This window comes from Cervus canadensis, chromosome 10, assembly GCF_019320065.1.
Source record: "Cervus canadensis isolate Bull #8, Minnesota chromosome 10, ASM1932006v1, whole genome shotgun sequence".
Taxonomy (NCBI): Eukaryota; Metazoa; Chordata; class Mammalia; order Artiodactyla; family Cervidae; genus Cervus; species Cervus canadensis.
The window spans coordinates 71150341-71172834 of NC_057395.1; the positions used below are offsets into that span (position 1 = coordinate 71150341).

The 22494-nt window shown below is 47.4% G+C and overlaps 1 protein-coding gene across 1 annotated transcript in view; it reads right to left on the reverse strand.

Moving 5' to 3' along the window:
• Positions 1-22494, reverse strand: part of JPH2 (junctophilin 2) — a 72575-nt gene that overhangs the window by 45079 nt on the left and 5002 nt on the right. Inside the window, exon 2 of the mRNA XM_043478716.1 lies at positions 2171-2951. Within this exon, the coding sequence (XP_043334651.1) occupies positions 2171-2951 (781 nt within the window). The remainder of the gene's footprint in view (positions 1-2170; positions 2952-22494) is intronic.

The following is a 22494-nucleotide window of genomic DNA, read 5'->3' on the forward strand; positions in this document are numbered from 1 at the left end:
TGGAAGTTCAGACGGGCAAACTGAGTTGCCCACGTCTGAGCTGAAAGATGAAAGAGCTAAGACGCGGCCCTTCGCCTGCTTAACCCTGAAGACTACAGTGTGAAAGCCTCCATCCCAGGCCATTTCGAGCCACCAGCAGGAGGGTTCTCGGCACGGGGACAGGCTGGTACCTCTCACCGCTGTCCTGCCACACCCTCTGTTGCCCCCACAGTTCATCAACACCTGCAAAACAGGATTAACAGCAGTAGCTACCTCCTCATGATCTTGTAAAAATTAAATGAGTTACTATACACCCCTGATGGCTTCCCTGGTGGCTCAGATGGTAAAGAATCCGCCTGCAAAGCAGGAGACCTGGGTTTGATCCCTGAGTCGGGAAGATCTCTTGGAGAAGGGACTGGCAACCCACTCCAGTATTCTTGCCTGGAGAATCCCATGGACAGAGGAGCCTGGTGAGCTACAGTCCATGGGGTCACAAAGAGTCAGACACAACTCAGCAACTAACACACATACATGAAGACATCAGAATGGTGACTGGCTCACAGCAAGCCCATTATAACTGTTAGAATATAAACAAATCATATAAGCAGCATAAAGTTGCAACTGCGAATGTTGTAAGAAGACATCTATGCAGCTGAGTGAGAGTCAAGCTGTGACAGGGGATGGGGCCTCAATATGGGGGTCAGACTTGACTGGATCTCTGAAGGAGGAATAGAAATTAAGGGGCAGCAAGAAGAAGGAAGAGTAGTCCAGGCAGAGGAATCATCAGGAACAAAAGCCTTCGGATAGGAAGAACTAGAGAAGAATGATGAAAGGCCAGTATGACTAGTACAGAGCCAAAAATCCAGGTCCTAGGACAGGGTGGTAGAAAATGAGGCTGGATGGGAGGGTAGGAACCACTTACTACCTGGCCACTCACTACCTGGGTGATTTGCAACTTTATCTTTCAGAGCCTCATTTACATCATCTGTAAAATGGAGATAAAAATAGTACAAAGTCATTAAGGAGACTGAATGAGTCAATATTTGTAAACCACTTAAAATAATGCCAAGCACACAGCAGGTGTTATAAACGTTTGAAGGTAACATTGGAACTTTTCCTGAAGTACAGTGAGAAGACACACAGGGGCTTGGAATATGGAAGAAAGCATAGGTACTGAATGGATGGAGAGTGGATGGATGAAGGGCTGGTGGATGGGTCAGTGGAGGTGGTTGAGAGAATGGACAGGTGGATGGATTGCTGGGTCTGTTTGGGTGATGAAGGTGGTTGGATGGATGGATTATGGGTGGATGGTTGGATGACTGGGTAGGTGGTAGAAGCAGATGTTGTTTCAGTGGACGGAAGCATGATTGGGTAAAGGGGTGACTGGATAAATGGAGGAAATCAGATGAATGAAGGTGGTGGGTGAATGGATGCATGGTTGAATTTAGGATGCCTGGTGGCTCAGTGGATGGGAGAAGTTGAATGAATGTGGGTGCTGGGGATGAGGGGACGGATGGGTGGTTGAACGGGTGTCTGGGTGGTTGGAAGAATGGTTGTGGATGGATGGGTGGATGAGTGCTTGGTTCAGAGGGTGTAAAGATGGAAAGTTGAATGGACAGATGAAGAAATGGTTGGGTGGTAAGGTGGATGTTATATATGGGCTGAGTGGACGGATGGACAGAGGAGTTGGGTGAATGGAGGCATTGCTCAGGTGGGTAGTAGAGAAGTTAGGTGAGCAAAGGGGTTGGGTGGATGGACGAATAACAGGGTGGTTGGATGGGTAACTGGGTGACTGAATGGACTGTTGGGTAGTTGGATGGGTAACTGGGTGGTAGAATGAGTAAACAGAAAATTAATTGGCTGGGTGGGTGGGATGGTCAGTTGAGTAGAGAGATGGTTGTTTAGATCAATATTATAAAGGTTGGGTGAATGTAAGGTTTACGTGAAGGGAGGGACTGGGTGGACGGGAGGAATCGAGTGTATAAATGGATGGATGATGGATGGACAATGAATGGATGGGTGAATGGGTGACATGAGATCCCGAAGCACCGCCAATGAACCCTCTGTATAAAGTCTTGGGGGGAACCCCTGATGGTGAAAGAGGCAGAAACAGAGCCTCCTAGGTTGCGCTGGCCCGGGACCCCTCCCCGGAGTGGGGCGCTGTCCATCCGCGCCCGCCCGGGGGTCCTACCTGGAGGCGGCGATCTCGGCCTTCTGGCGCGCGATGGCGGCGGCGCGCTGGGCGCCCTCCACGCTGTGGTCCACCTTCTGGCGGACCTTGCTGCTCTTAAGCGGCAGCACGCGGCGCTTGGTGCCCTTGACCAGCACGTTGTGGCGGTACTTGCCCTCCTCGCGGCGGCCGTCGGGCAGCGTGGTGCAGCCGTAGCCGTGGCGCAGGTTGTCCAGCCACTCGCCCTCGTAGCGGAGGCCGCTGGAGCGCTCGCTCACGCCGAAGCCCGAGCGCTTGTCGTTCTTCCACTCGCCCATGTAGGTCTCGGTGGTGGTGGCGTCGATGTCGGCCTCGAAGGGCGCGGCCTCGTCGGCGCCCTCGCCCAGGCTGCCGGTGGACGCGGCGTCGCTGGCGCCCGAGCTGAGGTCGCTCTTGAGGAAGCTGACGCGGCTGCGCTGGCTGCCCAGGGACGTGCGCGACTCGGCGCGGCGCAGCTTCCCCAGCAGCGCGCCCCGCTGGAACAGGCCGCCGCCCTTGGCCGCCCGCGCCACCGCCTCGGCGTTGGCCAGCAGGCTGAGCGCGAAGCCGCCGCGCGGGATGGCCGGCCCGGGCAGCGCGGGGCCGTCGGCGGCCGGCGAGGTGGGCGAGTCCGGGGCCAGCGTGCCGTTGCTGTGCTCGCTGCGCAGGGACGAGAGCGAGGTGCGCAGCGGCGAGCGCACCACCACCGCCATCCCGTAGGGCACGCTCTGGCGCACGCCGTAGCCGTGGCGCATGCCGTTGGTGAACTGGCCTTGGTACGTCCCTGCGGGCGAGGAGAGGACGGTCAATGCGGCCCCCAGGGCTGCCAGGGAGCCTGGCCGTGCCGCGGGCCAGGCCGTCGAGGGGCAGGGGATGTGGAGTGGCCGGAGCCAGCGGGCCTCCGAGGGTTGAGGTTGCCTGAGCGTGTGAGAACACATGCCTGAAAGGCAGGCGTTGATGCAGTGCTGTGAATGGTCCCGTTGGCGGGAACGTGGCAAGGTCACGAGCATGCCAGATGGAGTGAGGTGGAGTGTCGCAGGGCATGAGTGTGTGAAGCCGTGCCAGCAGGCGGGGTCCCTCGAGTGCATGGAGTTACACGAGTGTGCCAGGACATGAGCAGACGGTGTGTATATTTCTCCTGGTGGGAACACACTAGGGTCTTTAGTGTTCCAAACAGAGTGAGGTTGAGAGAGGCTTTTTAAAGTGAAGTGTGAGCAGGTGAGGCTCTGTGAGTGTGAAGTTAATTGAGTGCGCATAGAAATGGAATCACACAAGAGAAATGAAAGTGCCGGAGCAAGAGTGGGTAAGACAGTGACTTTGTGCAGTAGTGTGAAAATTGCATTTGTGTGAGTGTGCAAGGCAGTGTGTGCACAGAGGGTGACCGAGATCACACCAACGGGTCGTCATGAGATGTATGTAAGGTTATGAGAGCATTTGCGGTCTTCAGTGTGCAAGGACAGGTAAAGTTGAGTGAAGGTGCAAGAGTGTTAGAGGATCAGAGTGCAAACTTGTGAGCAGGCAAGGTTTTGTGAGTATGTGAGGTTAAATGTGCATGGTTATCCTGGTGTTCAACGTGAAGTGAAGATCCAAGGCCATGAGTGGCTAAGGCGGTGTTTCATGGTGGTATGAATGTTGGAGGGCATGGGCAAGTGTGTATTTGTGCAAGGCCATGGGTAGAGAAGACTGTTAGGGGCATGCATATCAGTGTCTTTTGACTATATAGGCTGTGTGTGTCTAATGCAGTGTGTACTCGCGGTGTGAGTGCCTAGTGGAGGTGACATTGCGGGCATGTGTGAGGTCTGAGTACACAAGGCTACCTGAGTGTTAAAGTGCAAAGTAATCTGAGATTGAGACACCCGATGCTGAGTGTGGCTGTGAGGTTGGGCACATTAATGAAACTGAGATCGTGTGACACTACGTGTACACAGGATAGTGGCGTGTACAGGGAGCTATTAGCAGGAAGGCCTTGCGTGTCCATGAGTGTGAACACATGAGCTCCTGGGAACTAGAATCTGTGCGTGTGACTGTGACATGCACAGAGGGGCAGAAGAGAGTGGTGGTTAGAAGCACAGACTCCGGAGCCAGGCTGCTGGCTCTGAATCCTGCCTTGGCCCTTGCTAGCTGTGTAACCTTGGGCAAGTGACTTAACCTCTCTGTGTCTCAGCTGTCTCACCCATTAAACAGGTAACAGTTGCCTCTTACCTCATAGGGTTGTTGTAGATTTAAATAAGTTAATATTGCTGATGAACTATGAAGGAAAAGATATGCGTGTGATTTTGTGATTCTGCAAAGTTGTGCTAGTGTGTGTGGTCACCTAGCTGCACGAACAAGCTGATACAAAGCTACAAAATAGCTTCATATTCCACCCCCATCCTAACAGGCTGTGCTCCCTGGGGCTCCATCCAAGACCTCCCCCTCCCACCCCCTCCACCAACACCCCCACCCCCCACCCCGTCCTCCCTGGGGGATTGCATCATCTGGTGCTTTTATAACTGCCTCCTATCTCCTGCTGATTGTCCTGACTATATCCCCAACCTCTTCCCCTCTGCAGTTCCACCTTGAAGATGGGTGCCCCCAGATGTGACACAGCATCTCCAGCTCGTCACCCTGCCTCCCCGCTCCCCCACACCTGTTCTGCCTTCTTGATCTTTCTCCCCGCAGCAGCAGCACCCCTGAAAACCATTTCTCTGCCTCCATCTTTGTGCCTGGAGTGTACAGAACAGTGCCTGACACATCATGTTCGCTGAAGTGAGGGGGGAATTCAGAGCCTTTGTTTTAAACACAAGCTGATACGCAGCCCTGGCTAACCAAACAACCAAATGGCTTCCCAACAAATACCCGGGATGGCTGCCAAGGGACCCCTAAGGTCAACCCAGCAGGCAGGCTCCCATTCAGACCTTTGCACTGGCTGTTGCCTCCGCTTGGAACTCTTTTCCCTCCCAGTGTCCTTGAAGTGTTTGCTCATTGAGGCTTACCTGACCACCTTATTTAAAATTACAGTCTACCTGGGTCGTCCCTGGTGGTCCAGTGGTTAAGAATCTGCCTTGCAATGCAGGGAACATGGGTTCGAGTCCTGGTCGGGGAACTAAGATCCCACAGCAACAAAGCCTGCGACCACAACTAGAAGTCCCTGTGCCAAAACAAAAGATCCTGTGTGACGCAACAAAGATCCACGTGCTGCAATCAAGACCCGATGCAACTAACTAAACAAACAAATGTCTGTGAAAAGAAGTAAAATGATAACCCCTACCCAGGTTTCTTTCACCTTCCTTCTTTGCTTTTTGTTCCTTCATAGCATATCTAATATTACATATATTCTGCTTTTTCTTTTGTTTTTTGACTGTCTTCCCTGGGTTTCCCTGGTGGCTCAGTGGTAAAGAATCTACCTGCTGACACAGGAGACATGAGTTCAATTCCTGGATCGGGAATATCCCCTGGAGAAAGAAATGGCAACCCACTCCAGTATTCTTGCCCGAAAAATCCCATGGATAGCAGTCTGGCAGGCTACATGGGGTTGCAGAGAGTCGGACATGACTGAGCACATACACACACACACATGGCACATCTCCCTAGTAGAATGTAAGTTCCATAAATGCAGGGTTTCCATTCTTTTTTGTTCACTGTTGTATCCTTAGTACCTAAAATAATAACATTATTCAATAAATATTGTTAATAATATTCAATAGATATTTGTTGAAAGAATGAGTGCGTGAATAGCATGCATTTTATAACTATTTTCTCTTCTTTCTGCTCCAGTCAGCTGAAAACGGATCTGCGAAAATGACCAGAGAGATGTTTAATGACTCCTATAAGACTCACCCAAGATGACACAGTTAATAAATGCAGAGTCACAACTCACATCCATATCTGACTGTGCTCCTTCCAAAGTCTCAGAAGAAAAAAGAAAAAAATGAGACAGCGAAGTGGACAACAGACAGGACATTGTGGACAGACAATGAGACAAGAACAGGACAGAGAAGATGGTAAACCGGAGGAAAGAAAAGAAGACAGCTAATCTCTGAATTGAATAAGTTTGTGAAATCAAATCAACCAATCTACCTTTCCCTTAAATTTGGCAAGAGATCAGTTGACGTGGCCCCTTTAAGCCCAAGAAAAACTGAGATTGCAACAGGAGAGTGGCTCTTGGCCTCCAGCTGGGGAGGAAATGGCCAGGCTATATTAGGAAACTTACAAGCAAGTGACAAGAAGCGCAGACACCCAGGGGAGGCTGGGAGTGACGGGGCCCTGGGAAGGAGAAGAGCCAAGTGCTGGGGCCATCCCCTGCCTGACTCTCTCTAAGACAGGACAGTTCTCTCTGGGGACAGGAAGAATGCATCCAGAGTGGGAGAGGGGAACCCACCCATAGCCATCTGGCTGAGAGGAGCCCTCTGTGTATGGAAGTGCTTCCTCATACCCTTTGGGATGGTCCCCTCACTTGAACTTATAGGGCTTGCTTGCAGGGTAAGGACCACGATTCTCAGCAGCCTGCAAGGCCTGACATGGGCCGCCCCTGCCCACCTCTCCTGATTCATCCTGAATGGCTCTCCAGGAACACTCACCTTCCTACCTCAGGGCCTTGGCACATGCCTTCCCTCTTCTTCTTGGCGTGCTCTTCTCCTCTCTCCTCCCCTAGTCAACTTCTAGTGACATTTCAAGCTTCAGCTTAAATCTGACTTCACCTAGGATGATTTCTTGAGCCCTCCCCACCCCCCCCCAACCAGGTACTGCCACATGACGTCTGTACTTCTGGGCATTGTGTGCAGTCACAGACAAACAACGATTATGATCGTTTAGTCACCTTAAGCCTTTCCTACCAGACTGTGGCTTCCAAGAAGGATGGGATCCTATCTAGCTTATTTGCTATGATCTCAGTATCTACACAGTACCCAGGCATAAGGAAGCCCTGAATGAACACCTGGTGAATCTGGGAGCATCTCCTGAATGAACCCTGCTGTTCTTTCACGGTCAGGAACTATATCTTGTCTTTTCCCTCATGACTCAGCGCATAGTAAGTGCTCAGTCGGGACTGACAGTGGCTGCTGAGAATATTCACGACTAACTCTGGGAGTTATTGGGGATATTTGTAAAAAACTGATGAAGGCTATAACCACAGTAAATGCCATCCTAATATACAGACCAGACTCCTCAGTTTAATAAAACCGAAATATTGCTTTCTTGCAATTCCCGTTCAGGTTTAGGATAGAATAACCTGGGTTGGAGCTTCCCTGGGGGCTCAGTGGTAAAGACTCTGCCTACCAGTGCAGGAGACACGGGTTCGATCCCTGATCAGGCAAGATCCAGCAGGCTGCAGGCCAGCTGAGCCCATGTGCCGCAACTACTGAGCCTGTGCTCTGGGGCCTGCGCACCACAACTGCTGAAGCCCACGCGCCCCAGAGCCCGTGCTCCGCAGCAAGCGAAGCCACCGCAATGAGAAGCCTGAGAACCGCAACTAGAGAGTAGCCCCCGCTCTCTGAAACTAGAGAAAACCTGCAGAGCAACGAAGACCCAGCCCAGCCAAAACTAAAAAATGCATAAAGTTATATTAAAAAAGAATAACCTGAGTTTTAATCATAACTCTTGACACTGGGGAGTTCTAAAACATGCATAAGGTATTGAAGCCAGTTAAGTCTCAGTTATGTCTATAACTATAACATGGAGGTAATGATACCTACTTCCTGTGGTTTTTCACTCATCCCTTTGAATCGAGTATTTGCAGTGAACTGGCCTAGGTGCTGGGGATACAATGCAAATAAGTAGATGTGGTCACTGCCCTCAAGGGGCTTGGAGTCTAGTGCCAGTGATAGATTGGATTTATCATCACAGGAATAAACGTTAGGCAGCCCCAGCAGTGTGATCCAGAGAGATGACCATCCAGTTCTTGGTTGGCAGTGCAGTAAGGAGGGTTGGTTGACCAAAGATTAAGTGAACTCTATGTGAGGCAGCTAGCACACAGCAAGTGCTCAATAAAGGCTAGCTTTTTGGCAGGTCAAAGTCCTTGCTCAGAAAAGCTGGCCCAGAAAGGATTAACTGGGAAGATGAAGAGGAGCCAGGGAGGACAGAGAGAACTTAGAGGGAGAGAATGAGACCAGCTCTGGTTTTCTGCCTAGGTCTGCGTGCTTGTAAGAAAGCGGGCTTGTGTCCTGGAATGCCCAGCTTTTGCTGGTTTGGGGACACGCCTGAGTCAGGGAGGCCTCAGAGCTTCTGTCCTTGGGAGGAAGAACATTTGGGGGATCTGTTCATCAGAATGGAGGACTTTCTGGAAGACACATCTATAGTATAAGATCCAACCCCCAGGGCCAGAGTTTATGGCTTAATTGACGTGGATACTAGAAAGCATATCAGATGATTGTAATATGCATCTGTCTAAGTTCTCCGCTGACCTCCAGTCAGCCAGCATGCTCTGTCCCTCTGTTGTAAAGCCTGCAAACTGAGGCCCTCAGCACCTTGATGTACCCGTTTGGCATCCAGTGCTCTAGCAGATCCATGCCCCTGTTCCCACATGTGGAGTTGTCTATTTAACTGTTCCTGAATGATTCACTTCTGTTGTACGCCTTATTTATTTACTTGTTTTAATTATCTTTGGCTACGCTGGGTCTTTGTTGTGTGCAGGCTTTCTCTAGCTGTGGTGAGCAAGGGCTACTCGTTAGCTGTAGTGGGTAGGCTTCTTACTAAGGTGGCTTCTCATTGTGGAACACAAGCTCTGGGTGTGCAGGCTTCAGTAATTGCAGTCCACGGGCTTAGTTGCCCCAAGGCATGTGGAATCTTCCCAGTGCAGGGATTGAAACTACATCCCCTGCATTGCAAAGTAGATTCTTAACCACTGGACCAATAGGGAAGCCCTGGACTCATTATTGAAATATTTTTATTTATTAACATTTGTTCTCTAAACCAGTGGACTATGAGTGTACAGAAAAAGAGAGTCTAACTTCTCCAAAAACAAGATGAATGTTTTTGGATGTTCATAAGGGAGAAAGTTCCTTAAAAATCGCTCTCAAACTTGGCATGAATGGGCTAACTATAAAAGACTGGGAAAAATTATAAAATTTTAATTTATAAATTAAATTTAATTTCTTGCTCCATTTTAAAGAAACCAACAGAAACTGGAAATTGTAAATGATAAATTACAGGAATGGAACACAGACAATGAGAAGCTCCACTGAATATCTACACACGGTACATAAATGTGACGGGACTTCCCTGGTAGCTCAGCTGGTACAGAATCTGCCTGCAGTGCAGGAGACCCTGGTTCAATTCCTGGGTCAGGAAGATCCCTGGAGAAGGGATAGGCTACCTACTCCAATATTCTTGGGCTTCCCTCGTGGCTCAGATGGTGAAGAATCTGCCTGCAATGCGGGAGACCTGGGTTGGATCCCTGGGTTGGCAAGATCCCCTGGAGGGGGATCACAGTCCATGGGGTCACAGAATTGACACAGCACACACTTAAATGTGATATAAATTAAAATAAATATCACAAGAGACTTCCCCTGGCAGTACAGTTGTTTTAAGACTTTTGAGCTCCCAATGCAGGGTATACGGGTTCGATCCCTGGTCAGAGAACTAAAATCCAATGGCCACACAGTGCAGTGAGAAAATAAATAAAAAATTAATATCTTAAGGTTTATAAATCATTTAAAAATCTTTCTCTGCTCTCACATTCAATTAACCAAGTTGTGTTTGGCATTGATGACATCAGATTAGAGGGCTTCTACTTTAGTTTTAAACATCAGTGTGAATACATCTGCTGTGTCAAAGAGATGGGTCCATCTCAGGAAAGAAGATACCAGATGGTAATTGAAACTAAGACAAGGAGAATAAAAGTCGGTGTATGCCAACACCCTGATGTGTGACTCTCCCATAGGGTGTGAATGCAAGGTTTGGATGAGTTTATTTAGGACAACACTGCACTTTTGTTTTCTCTCTCAAGTAAAGGATGCTTCTGACCTGAGTCACTGGGAACTCTGTCTTCTACCTGGTCCATTGGAATTTTCCCAGCGTGGTAGGTGCAGGTCATTCTGTTTAGACCACAAGAGGCCGAACTAGAGATGTATAGCCTAGAAGATTCTCCCAGCTATACAACCTAATGATCTATAAAGGCAGGCTCTCAAAAAATGTGTTTCTCAAAACTGATGTTAATAGTTTATCATGAAAAAAGATTCTGAAGTCAAGACAATTTGAGGAGATTAAATGAAATGAGTTTTTCTGACTGTGAGACTATGCCAGAAGAATTATTTTATATATAATTTTATATCTTTTATATAAATTATTTTATATATATTATAAAATATATTTTATATATATTTGGCAGTGCTTGAGTCTCTGGGTCTTAATTGGGACATGTGGGATCTAGTGCCCTGACCAGAGATCAAACTGGGCCCCCTGCATTGGGAACACAGAGTCTTAGCAACTGGACCACCAGGGAAGTCCCCAGAAGAATTCTTCAAGAATTTTTCTTAATTCTTCACTATTCCTCCCATGTGACTCTGAGAAAGATTCTCAATTAAGGGGTAAATCCTGATTTACACTTTAAGTGCTCCTGGGGACCATGAGTCTCCAAGTGGTATTGCTATTTATTCAGAAAGCCATCCTGAAGAATATCTATCAGGATTAGTATTCCATGGAACCCACTTTGGGAAATGACATTACAATTACTGACCCAACAGCAATTGTCCACTTTGTTCGACAGAGCCTCAATTTTTGCCCAAGGGTCCAATACTCCTCCCATGTGACTCTGAGAGAGGTTCTCAATCCAGGGGCAAATCCTGATTGCAATAAGTCAAACATTAAAGTCTATCCAGCTTGCCAGTGATTGGATTAGACATGCACGTGTGATGAAATCTGACATTGAGACTTGAGGGTAAGTTGGCTAGCGGGGTGGGGCAAGGGAGACAAGAGAGTTTTCATAGCTCTTGTAAAGAGATACATGTGGAGAAACATACCGTCTTTTTCTGCTGGATGTTGTTGAATGTGGACATGACTCCTGGAGCAGTGGCAGCCATTTTGGGACCATGAGGGTAACTAGCTGAGAGCAAAACCCACACTATGTGGATGGCAGAGCAAAAAGATAGCAGGAGCCTGGGTTCTTGCTGATGCTGTTGCACCTCCAAATTAACTGATCGTGAGACTTCCCTACCTCTGGAGTGTTGTTATGTGCTATTAGAAATATCCTTATTAAAAAAGGTCTGTGCTGTCCAATAATGGTAGCTACTAGCTGCCTGTGGTTATTGAGCACTGGATTGAAAATACTTGGTACAAAAAAGAATGTAAAATATCCCACTAATAACTATATATTGATTACATGTAGAAATGATACTTTTTTGGATAACAAGTTAAATAGAAGATGTGACATTGTAAAGCAATTTTCCACCAATTTTTTAAAAAAGTGATTAAAATTGATTTCACATTTTAAAATGTGGCTACTAGAAAATTTTAAATTACATTTGGAGCCCACATTATATTTCTATTGGGAAGTGTTAGTTTTAGATCATTTGGAAGTTAGCACTTTCTGTTACTTACAGACAGAAAAAAATATCCTAAGAGATACAAGTATAATCATTCTAATTTTACAGCTGGGAAAATTGAAATGAAAAATGTAAATGACTTGCTCATGATCATACCAGTGTGGCAGTTGTTGGAGACTACAGCTAAGCATCCAGACCAGTGCCTCCTCGGCACCTCTAAGAACCTGAGAACACCCTTTACAAGTTAAAGGTTCAGAAGCCCTCACCCAAATCTCAGCCCTAGAGAAGTGCAACCATTCAGAAACCCACAGGGATGTAAAGCAATTATCCTTCAATAAAAAATAAATTTTTTTAAAGTATAAAGGAAATAAAAGTGTGATTTTAAAAAAAAAGAAAGAAACTCACAGGGAGTCTAGGAGACAGAGTCCACTTTGAAACAGAGAAGAGATATGTGGATCAGCCCATGAATTCTGCCTCCAAATACAGACTAGATACTGAGAAAACCATTCCCTCTGGCCAGTGACACCTGCCTATTTCTAGGAAACTGTCTGAGGTCCAAATGTCAGTGTCCCTAAGGGACTGATGAGAGATGGAAAGGAAGGGATCAGGACAGGCTCCTCTCCGGGAGTCCCCCCTGTCCATGGAAGTCCTTAACTGACAGTCCAGTGTCTGCATAACCTGGTCCCAGCTCACTTTCTCAGTTTTTGTCTTCCCAAATCCACTAAAACCCACTTTCAAAGCCACCTGCTTCAGAAAACTACCCAGGCCACCTCCTTTCTCCAAACTCTCATCACTTCTTACCACTAACAGCTGCTATCTTGTCAATATCTTGTCTGTTTTGTCCACCGGCCTTCCCTGATCCTTCTCCAGGTCCTCTATTTAGGAGTTAGCTCAAGATCACTGGGCAGGACCATGGAAGCTTCATCAACAGATTCAGACAGGGGTCGGACATGACTGAAGCGACTTGGCATACACATACCAAGTTCTTCTCAAGGCTCAAAGGAAGACAACTCGGGGCTTCTCAGGTGGCGCGAGTGGTAAAGAACCTGCCTGCCAATGCAGGAGACATAAGAGGTGCAGGTTCAATCCCTGGGTCACGAAGATCCCGAAGTAGGCAATGGTAACCCACTCTAGTATTCTTGCTTGGGAAATCCCATGGACAGAGGAGCCTGGGGGTCTACAGTCCATAGGGTCGCAAAGAGTTGGACACAACTGAAGCAACTTAGCTTCATGCTTAGCTTAGCAACATGCTTCATGCATGTACATGACAGGTAGGGGAGTGAGGACCAGGGAGTCCAATGGTCATGGCTCTTGTCCAAGCACCCCCAAATCAAACCAGGTAAACCAGGTATGTACATTATGGGAAACACACATGCCCACACCATGGACACCCACAGAGATGCTCTTGAGTAGAGGGGACCCATCCCAGCTTGGCTCTAACCCACCTTGGTAATGACCACGGACCCTCTGTCCCAGCGAGAGCAAGTCAAGCAAGCCTGAGGCATCTCTGGGGCAGCAAAGAATAATGGAAATTGCTTGGGCTTCAGAAACAAACCTGACTCTGAATCTCTCTTTAATACCCCAAAACACCCTTCTCTTCATCTCCACCCCATCCACTTAGTCCAGCTGCCCCAGTTCTCCCAGAGTGATGACAATAGCATCTTCCCTAGTCTCTGCCTCCTCAGATACCCACTTCAGTCCACTCTTGGCTGCCACCGGAGTCCTCTCCCTTCTAAGATGCAGATCTGATCACATAAAACCTGGTTTGTGATGGCTTCCCAGGGCCTTGAGGGAGGATTGTCCCCTAGGAAACATATTCTGAGGCTGAGACTGCGTGTGGGTGATTTTGGGGGGAGGAGGACTCTCAGGACAAACACCTGTAAGGAAGGAAGCAGGTTTCCATAAGTGGAAGAAGCTGAACAGATCCCATGGGGTCTGAAGCTGGTATGACCGTCAGAGTAGTTTGAAATTGAAACAAAGAGGCTTTGTACTCCAGCATCAACTCGTTAACTATGGGTCACCCCCAGAGGGAGGCACCTCCTTCTGGCAGAGGGCAGTGCCCAGCTATGAGCCATCAGCAGCCCACACTCCCGGCAGATAGGGGGATGAGGACCCTGGTCCTGAGGGATGTCTGATGGTGTCCCACAGCCTCCCCTGTAAGAATGAAATTCAGACTCCTCGTTGTGACCCAGGAAACCCTCATGGCCTGGGTCCTGCCAACCCTTATCTCATATACCCGCTTCTTCCTCTGAGTCTGTGTGTTCTTGAATACAGATGCTCTGCTCCCGCCTCCAAGACTTTACACTCAACATTCCTTTTATTATAAAAAAGTATTTATTTTTGGCTGAGCTGGGTCTTTGCTGTCGTGTGGGCTTTCTTTAGTTGTGACAGGGGCCGCTACTCTCTAGTTGCGGTGCGCGGGCTTCTCATTGCAGTAGCTTCTCTTGTGGTGGAGCATGAGCTCTAGGCACATGGGCTTTAGTAGTTGTAGCACGCAGACTCTAGAGTGTGGGTCCCAGTAGTTGCAGTGCTTGGGCTTAGTTGCCCCAGGGCATGTGGAGTAGTCTTCCCAGGCCAGGAGTCAAACCCGTGTCCCCTGCATTGGCAGGTGGATTCTTAACCACTGGACCACCAGGGAAGTCCTCGATATTCCTTTTGCCCGGCACCAGCACCGGCACCTGATCACCCATCCTTCAGATCTTAGCCTCAAGGCTGAGATCACTTCCTCCAGGAAGCCTTCTCTGATTACCCAACCAGATTAGGTTCACCCATCATCAGCTCATAAACCCTTCTACTTACCCTTCAAATTATAAATACCATGTTGTAATTAAGTAACTGTCTGATGCTGGTCTCTGCTGTTAGCATGTACGCTCTGAGGGCAGGGACCAAGACTGCCTTGCTCATCACAGCATCTCCAACCCTCAGTGTGATGACTGGACCATGGAAGGCATTCAGCAGATACTGTCAATTTGGTGCATGAGTACTTGGCCTTGGACAAGTTCTCTTTGGATGTATCTCCACCCAACAAAGGCAGAGCCAGCTTCTTTTCGGGGTTGCTGTGAGTAAAGTGTGAGTTATCTAGGGGAGACCTCAGACTGTCAACAAACACTGGCTCCCTTCACTTCTTAGGAGAAGATTGCAGAGTGACCAGTCTTCCCCATTTGCCTGAGATTGAGGAGTTTCCCAAGAAACTTTATTACTTTCAGTACCAAAGCCAGGGCAGTTCCCAGGCAGATCAGGAGGGTTGGTCACCTAAATCTGGATGAGAAGGAGAGAAGGGCATTTCATATTAATTAGTACAGTGTTCATGGCATGCTGGTAAAACAGCTCCTTGGAAAAACAACTCTGATTCATGTGTGTGCATGCGTGCTAAGTCACTTTAGTGATGTCCAAGTCTTGGCAACCCTATGGACTGTAGCCTTGGAAAAACAACTCTGATTCATGTGTGTGCATGCGTGCTAAGTCACTTTAGTGATGTCCAACTCTTGGCAACCCTATGGACTGTAGCCCACCAGGCTCCATCTTCCCAACCCAGGGATCAAACCTGCTTCTCTTACGTCTCCTGCACTGGCAGGCAGGTTCTTTACCACTAGTGCCACCTGGGAAGCCCTACCCTCATTCACAGTGTTGACCAATTTCCATCATCTAAATATTCCTCCCCATGGCCAATCAAGCTACCAACAGTTGAACAGCCAGTTTGCAACGTTCCTGAAAACTTAACAAGGGGCTGCCATGCACCAGGAGGAGCTAGTGGCAGCCCCGTGGCTGATACTAACTGTCGTGATCCTGCTATCTGCACATGCACAATGTGGTCGTAGATGACCTCAACGCGGGGGTGAGTGAGGTTATTTCAGTTCCAAGAAGGGCGCAGCTTGAGCGGACCTTGAAGAGCATCTAGTCCAAGGCAACAAGTCACCTATCACGTGGGCTACCTCTTTCCCATCCATCCTGTGTCCACAGCAGACACTGCTCATCGATCATGACGCTGTCTCCTAACATGGCCATGCAGTCTCCCTTCACCACGTCTCCAAGCAGCCACAGTCAAATAGCTGATGTTGCACATAAAAGAAATTGACTTACCTCTAGGGGTAAGTGTGGTTCAGCCCCTCATACAGGAGAGGCAGCTCAGGCACAGAGAGGTAGAGGGGCCCGCCCAAGGTCACACAGCCGTCAGTGGCTCAGCTGGGACGGAAGAACAGCTCACCTGCCTGGCTTGCCCCAGAGTGGGGTGGAACAAAGGGAAACCATCTAGGATCTGAGCCTAGATTCTGGGGGGCTCTGCCTAGAGCTCCCAAAGTCTTTTTGTACCTGAAGACTTCTCAGTATGTCAGCATATAAGTGTTGTTCATCTGTTGAAAGGAGGGCACTTCTGAAAAAATTACAAAGTCGCACAGGTTCACTGCATACAATTCAAACAATTGAGCAGTATTTAAACTAAAAAAATCTTATACTGGGACTTCCCCAGTGGTCCCACTAAGTGCTAAGACTCTGCACTCCCAATATAGAGTGCCCAGGTTCAATCCCTGGTCAGGGAACTAGATCCCGAATGCTGCAACTAAGACCTGGTGCAGCCAAATAGATAAATATATATTCTTTAATTATTAAAAAAAAAAAACACTCTGTACTGTCTCCCCAGGAGTAATCACTGTTAACAATTTTGGTCCTTCCAGGATTTCTTCTGCTTATTTACAAGCCTATGCATAGCACAAGTGGACTAAAAGATTAGCTGTTTCTCACACTACCACTCTCCCCCCTTATTGAGAACACTGCCCACACACAGTAGGCACTCAATAAATATTCGTCCAGTTGCTCTTGTTTGATTAAAATGCTTTAGATTCCTTTCTGTATGAGTATAGGTGAATCTGTCTCTTTCTTCCTCCCCTCTCTCTCTTTAAAAAAAAAAAAAGTTTTTATTGAAGTATAGTTTTGCTTCTATTTTTTTCAGGAGGTTACACCACTTGGCATGCGAGATTATGTTCCCTGGATCAGGGATCCAACCTGCACCCCCTGCAGTGGAAGCATGGAGTCTTAACCACTGGACCTCTGTCTTTTTAATGGTTTTAGTCCTTCCTGGCATGGTCTCATGGATTGACTGAACAGTCCCTTTGGGTGACTGTATAGGCGACATTCTGTTTTTGTTGTAACCATCCCAAGGCCTTGCTCTCTGGCTCGCCTGCAAGGTGGCACCAATGTCTCTTCCCACGGCCCCCAAATGCTCCCTCCCATCAAAGCTCCCCTGTCTTCCTCTTTCCAGGATTACTGCCAGGGGACCCAAAGTGGAGGGGCTGACAGCATGGGTGACCAGCTCCCGGAATCAGGGTTGGTTTGCAGTGGGTGTGTAATAGTCCCGGTAGCCTGCAGGTTCCACCACCCCCACACATAGAGGCTGCTCTCCTAGCTTGTACAAGAAGCAGGGGATTAATTGAGTGACACTGCCTGGATGCTGACAATCCTGGAGCCTGGGGGAAAGCAACTTTGCCAGGTCCTAGGTCAGTTCAGCCATGCTAAAGGCCTAGGAAGCCAGAAATAATTGAGGGTGGGGGACACAAAGGGATCAAGGGGAGAAGGTCTGGGTTCAGATGCCCCACTGGTCGCTCTGAGGTCCCTGTGTGTGTGCAGGCCTGCGCACAACCCTTCCACCCACATGGCTTGTCTAAAAGGCATCCCTTACCCTCGGTATCCAACACTGAGTTCCTGACCTTCCCTCTTTGAATCCTCATCCCATCTCAGCTCAGGGCAACGCCATCCTTTGCAGCTCAAGCCTTGGAAGCTTCCCTGACTCCTCTTTCTCTCCACACCCTCTCTGCAACCCATGAGGCCAATCTATCAGCCCCACCTTCAGAATGGACACAGAGTTCAACCACTTCTCCCCACCTCGGCTGCCCCAGGAGGCTGGTCCAAAGCATCGTGGCATCTGAGCTGTATCATTGCAATAAATGATTCTAATCGATCCCCCTGCTTCTACCTTTCTGCACCATCTCCTCCCTCGGTCTCCCAACACAAAGCAATCCCTTTAAACAAAGTCAGAGCAAGTCATTTTTCTTTTTTCTTTTTTGGTCATGAGGCATGCAGGAATCTTAGTTCCCTGATCAGAAATGGAACCAGTGCCCCCTGCAGTGGAATCACAGAGTCCTAACCTTTAGACCACCGGGAAATTCCCTCGTATTACTTTAAAAAAATTTTTTTTAACTTTTTATATTATATTGGAGTATAGCCAGTTGACCATGTTCTGATGGTTTTCAGTGGACAGCAGAAGGACTTGGCCATACACGTACATGTATCCATTCTACCCCAAACTCTTCTCCCATCCAGGCTGCCACATAACGTGAAGCAGAGTTCTCTCTGCTATACAGTAAGACCTTACGGGTTATCCATTTTAATATAGCAGTGTGTACCTGTCCATCCCAAACCATGTCACCTTCATAGCCCCCATTGTTCTCAGGATCAAAGCCAGATTCTTACCAGGCCTCCTGGGCTCTGCATGAACCTCCCTCTCTCCACACTTGGTCCACAGGAATGTTACACAGGGGAAGGGACAGCCTTCTCTGTACATCCCACCAAGGGGCCCTGTTGCCAGGTTGTCCTGTCATCAGCAATGTGAAATTTGATCACTTTGATAAGATGATAAAGGATTCAAGTTGTATTATAAACAAAAGGAAGAAAAACATGGTGCATTAAACACAGAGCTGTGGGCCGCCTTCAGGCCTTGGGGGGGCCCCATTCCACACAGTTCAAACGGTGGTCAGCGCCACATCACATGCTTGAATGCTTCCAGGCACGAGGTGGTCACTCCTCGCCGGGGGGGTGGCGCTTCTGGAGTTCCTACTGGCCCTGGGTCGCCCTGTGGATTCTGCCAGGTGGCTCTGGGCCACTCGAATCCCAGCTATGCGGGAGTAAGTAGGGGAATCAGTCGTGACCAGACCTAACGCCCACCTACTCTGTGACTCCAGCTTAGGAAGGGATAGGAGAGAACTAGGTCTACGGCAGGAAGCAAGCCTGTCTCCCTCGCCCCGCGCTCTGCCCTCAACCACGGCCCTTAGAAAATGAGACTGGACATTCCTCACAAAGGTGTGGCAGCCAAGGCTGGTCCAGGGAACAGCTGCTGGGGACACGGAATTAGCAGGCGCTGGAAAAACGCCAGCTTGATGAATGCCAAGGGCCTGGCCTTGGACAGGGGTACGTCTGGGGAGATTTGGCCAGCTAGACACATGCATCCCAGAAAACAAGGCTGCAGAGAGGAAGTACTAATGACATCCACTTCCCTGTCTTACTGAGGGTTCGCTCTGCTCCCCTGGGGTCCCAGATAAATGCCAAGAAGCTGCCATCACAGTAACCCAGCTGCCTGTCACACTGACCCCTGGCTGTGAACTGGGACGTGAGATTTTCAAGATGAGGTTAAATTATGCTGATTCTACATTCGAAATGGAATCGACCTGATGTGGCTTCCATCTACACTGGCAGGACCCAACGCAAAACTAAGCAAATCAAAGTCTTGGCTTCTTAAGTGCTCCAAGATCAAAAGCTAGGTTTTGTACTGAAATATTTTTCCCCAGAGGCAGCTGTGGTTCAGACCATCCTGAATCAGTTCACCCTTTGGTCTGTGAAGGAAACACAGAAAAGAAGCTGTACATTTCAGCCTTTCCTCTGTGCCAGGCATCACACTAAGCCCTTTTTATGGATTATCTCGTTTCATTGTTTTAGTCATACTTTGAGGGAGATTTTGACATCCTTAGTGGAAAAAAAGGAAATGCAAGGTGAAAGAGGCCACATGATGTGCCCATGTTTGTAGAATGAAGAGGTGGCTCTACCTGGACTTGGACCCAGATCTGGCCATTTGAAGACCCAAGTACTTAAGTAACACATGCTTTTAGTCCCATCAGATTCTCTTAGGCCTTCTACACTTAAGCTTTAGTAGCAATCAAGAATTTTTAAATTAAAAGACGTTCCTTTTAAATCTGAAGAAAAAACCCCCCAAAATCCCACCAAAACTAAGAAATTAATTTAGTAATGTAAAAGGACTGAAGGCTGATGTACAAAAATAATTGTATGTCTATAACCTAGCAATGAACAATAGGAAAGATGAAATTTTAAGTGCCATTTATAATATCATAAGAAATAAAATGCTTGCTAATTTTACTTTTTAAAAAAGTGCAAGATACTGAAAATGCTAAAACATTGCTGAGTGAAATTAAAGAAGATGTAGGTAAGAAAGGATATATACCACTCCCATGGACTGGAAGGCTCATTGCTGTTTAGATGTCTATTCCCTCCAAATTGATGTAAAGATCAAATGCATTTTTCTTTAATTATTTTACTTGTAATCACTCTTGAGAGTCCCTTGGACTGCAAGGAGATCCAACCACTCCATCCTAAAGGAAATCAGTCCTGAATATTCATTGGAAGGCCTGATGATGAAGCTGAAACTCCAATATTTTGGCCACCTGATGCGAAGAGCTGACTCATTTGAAAAGACCCTGATGCTGGGAAAGATTGAGGGCAAGAGAAGGGGATAACAGAGGATGAGATGGGGGATGGCATCACCGACTCAATGGACATGAGTTTGAGTAAACTCTGGGAGTTGGTGATGGACAGGGAGGCCTGCTGTGCTGCAGTCCATGGGGTCACAAAGACTCGGACACAACTGAGGAAATAAACTGAACTGAACTGATAGAATAAAAGGAATGTAGTGAATGCATCAGTATGAACAATGCATCCAATTGTTAGAAAACTAACTAGGACCCAAAAAATAGAAAAGGAGAATTTAAAAGCAGCAAAAGACTTCCCTGGTGATCCAGTGGTTAAGAGTCTGCCTGCCAGTGCAGGGAACACAGGTTTGATCCTTGGTCCGGGAAGATTCCGGTTGCCTCAGAGTAACTACAACTACTAAGCCCATGCTTTAGAGCCCAAGAGTTGCAACTACTGAAGCCTGCATGTCTAGAGCCCGTGCTTCACAACAAGGGAAGCCACCACAATGAGAAACCGGGGCACTGCAATGAAGAGTAGCCCCCACTCGCCACAACTAGGGAAAGCCTACATGAGGCAACGAAGATCCAGCACAGCCAAAAATAATACATTAAATAATTTTTTTAAAAAAGCAACAAGATCGACAGTTTGCATAGATCTGTATGGATGAGTCTCTCAAATTCTCTAGTGAAGAGTTAACATAATCACTTCTTTACAAATTGCCTTTGGTTCTTGTGAAGTTGTGCTGAACATACTTCCTCACGATCCACCGAATGCATTTTTAATCCAATTTCCATCAGGCCTTTTTGGTAGAAATTGACAAGCTGGTTTTATAATGTATACAGAAATGGAAATGATCTAGAATAACCTGAAAAGTCTTGAACAAGAGAAGCTGGAGGATTTACTCTGATTGAAAAACTTGTTTGATGGAAAACTGGGATTGACACATATATACTACTGCATATAGAACAGATAACTAAGACCTACTGCATAGCACAGGGAACTCTGCTCAATACTCTGTAACGCCTGTGTGGGAAAAGAATCTAGAAGAGAGTGGGTATATGACAGATTCACTTTGCCTTACACCTGAAACTACCAACATTGTAAGCCAACTATACCCCAAGAAAAATTTACAACAAAAATAAATAAAAACTTATTTTAAAGTTCCAGTAACCAAGACATTATGATATCGGCACAAAGATAGACACATAGATCAATAGAAGTGATGTTCCTTTGGGGAACGAATATAGAAAGAAATATGAAGGTTAAGTTTCTTCAAGGAACACACGTCACAGGCCCAGGTCATGTGACAGCAGATATTACTCAGGGCTCTGTGCTGCGCTTAGTCGCTCAGTCGTGTCTGACTCTTTGTGACCCCACGGACTGTAACCCACCAGGCTCCTCTGTCCATAGGAATTCTCCAGGCAGGAATACTGGAGTGGGTTGCCATGCCCTCCTCCAGGGATCTTCCCAACCCAGGGATGGAATGAGGTCTCCCGCATTGCAGGCTGATTCTTTACCAGCTGAGCAACTTTGGGCTCTAGCTTGGCAAATTCATTTAGCTCCCATGTTCAGAGACAGTCAGGCTAAAATGAGCTGAAGCCATCAGCGTTGGGAAGAACAAAGAAATCTGTACACAGAGCATAGAAGGTTTCATTTTTGACCCAGTTGTCATACTTAAAAATATCATCATTTCAGCATGTAATAATAATAATAATCAAAGCACTAACCACATGCCTAATTCTAAGTATTTAATGTATAACAATGCATCATTTAATTCTCTCAAAAAGAGAAAATAACAATTCTATCAATTGAAAGTTGCTCAGTCGTGTCCACCTCTTTGTGACCCCATGGACGGTACAGTCCATGGAATTCTCCAGGCCAGAATACTAAAGTGGGTACCCTTTCCCTTCTCCAGGGGATCTTCCCAACCCAGGGATCAAACCCAGGTCTCCCGCATTGCAGGCGAATTCTTTACCAGCTGAGCCACCAGGGAAGCCCAATTCTATTAATGAGATCACATAAAAGAAAATAGCAAGTATAGCATATAGGGAGAGAAATATTACTTCATGATGACTTGTTTCAGTTTTACATTTTTAAATGTATGCACAGAATTATAATAGAAAATACATATGTTAAAGTGGGTTATAATTATAAAAATTTGAAAGCCACTAGTGTAGTAGAAGAGAGAACTAAGAAGCCTCAATAATATAATACATGTATGATTCTTAGCACAGAGTCTGATAAAGACTAGTAAAGACTCCATAAATGGTAGAGGTGGTTATTACTACTGTCACAGAGCCTGGTAAAAACTAATAAAGATTCGGGACTTCCCTGGTGGTCCAGTGGTTACGAATCCACCTCCCAATGCAGGAGACACAGGCTCTATCCCTGGTTGGGGAACTA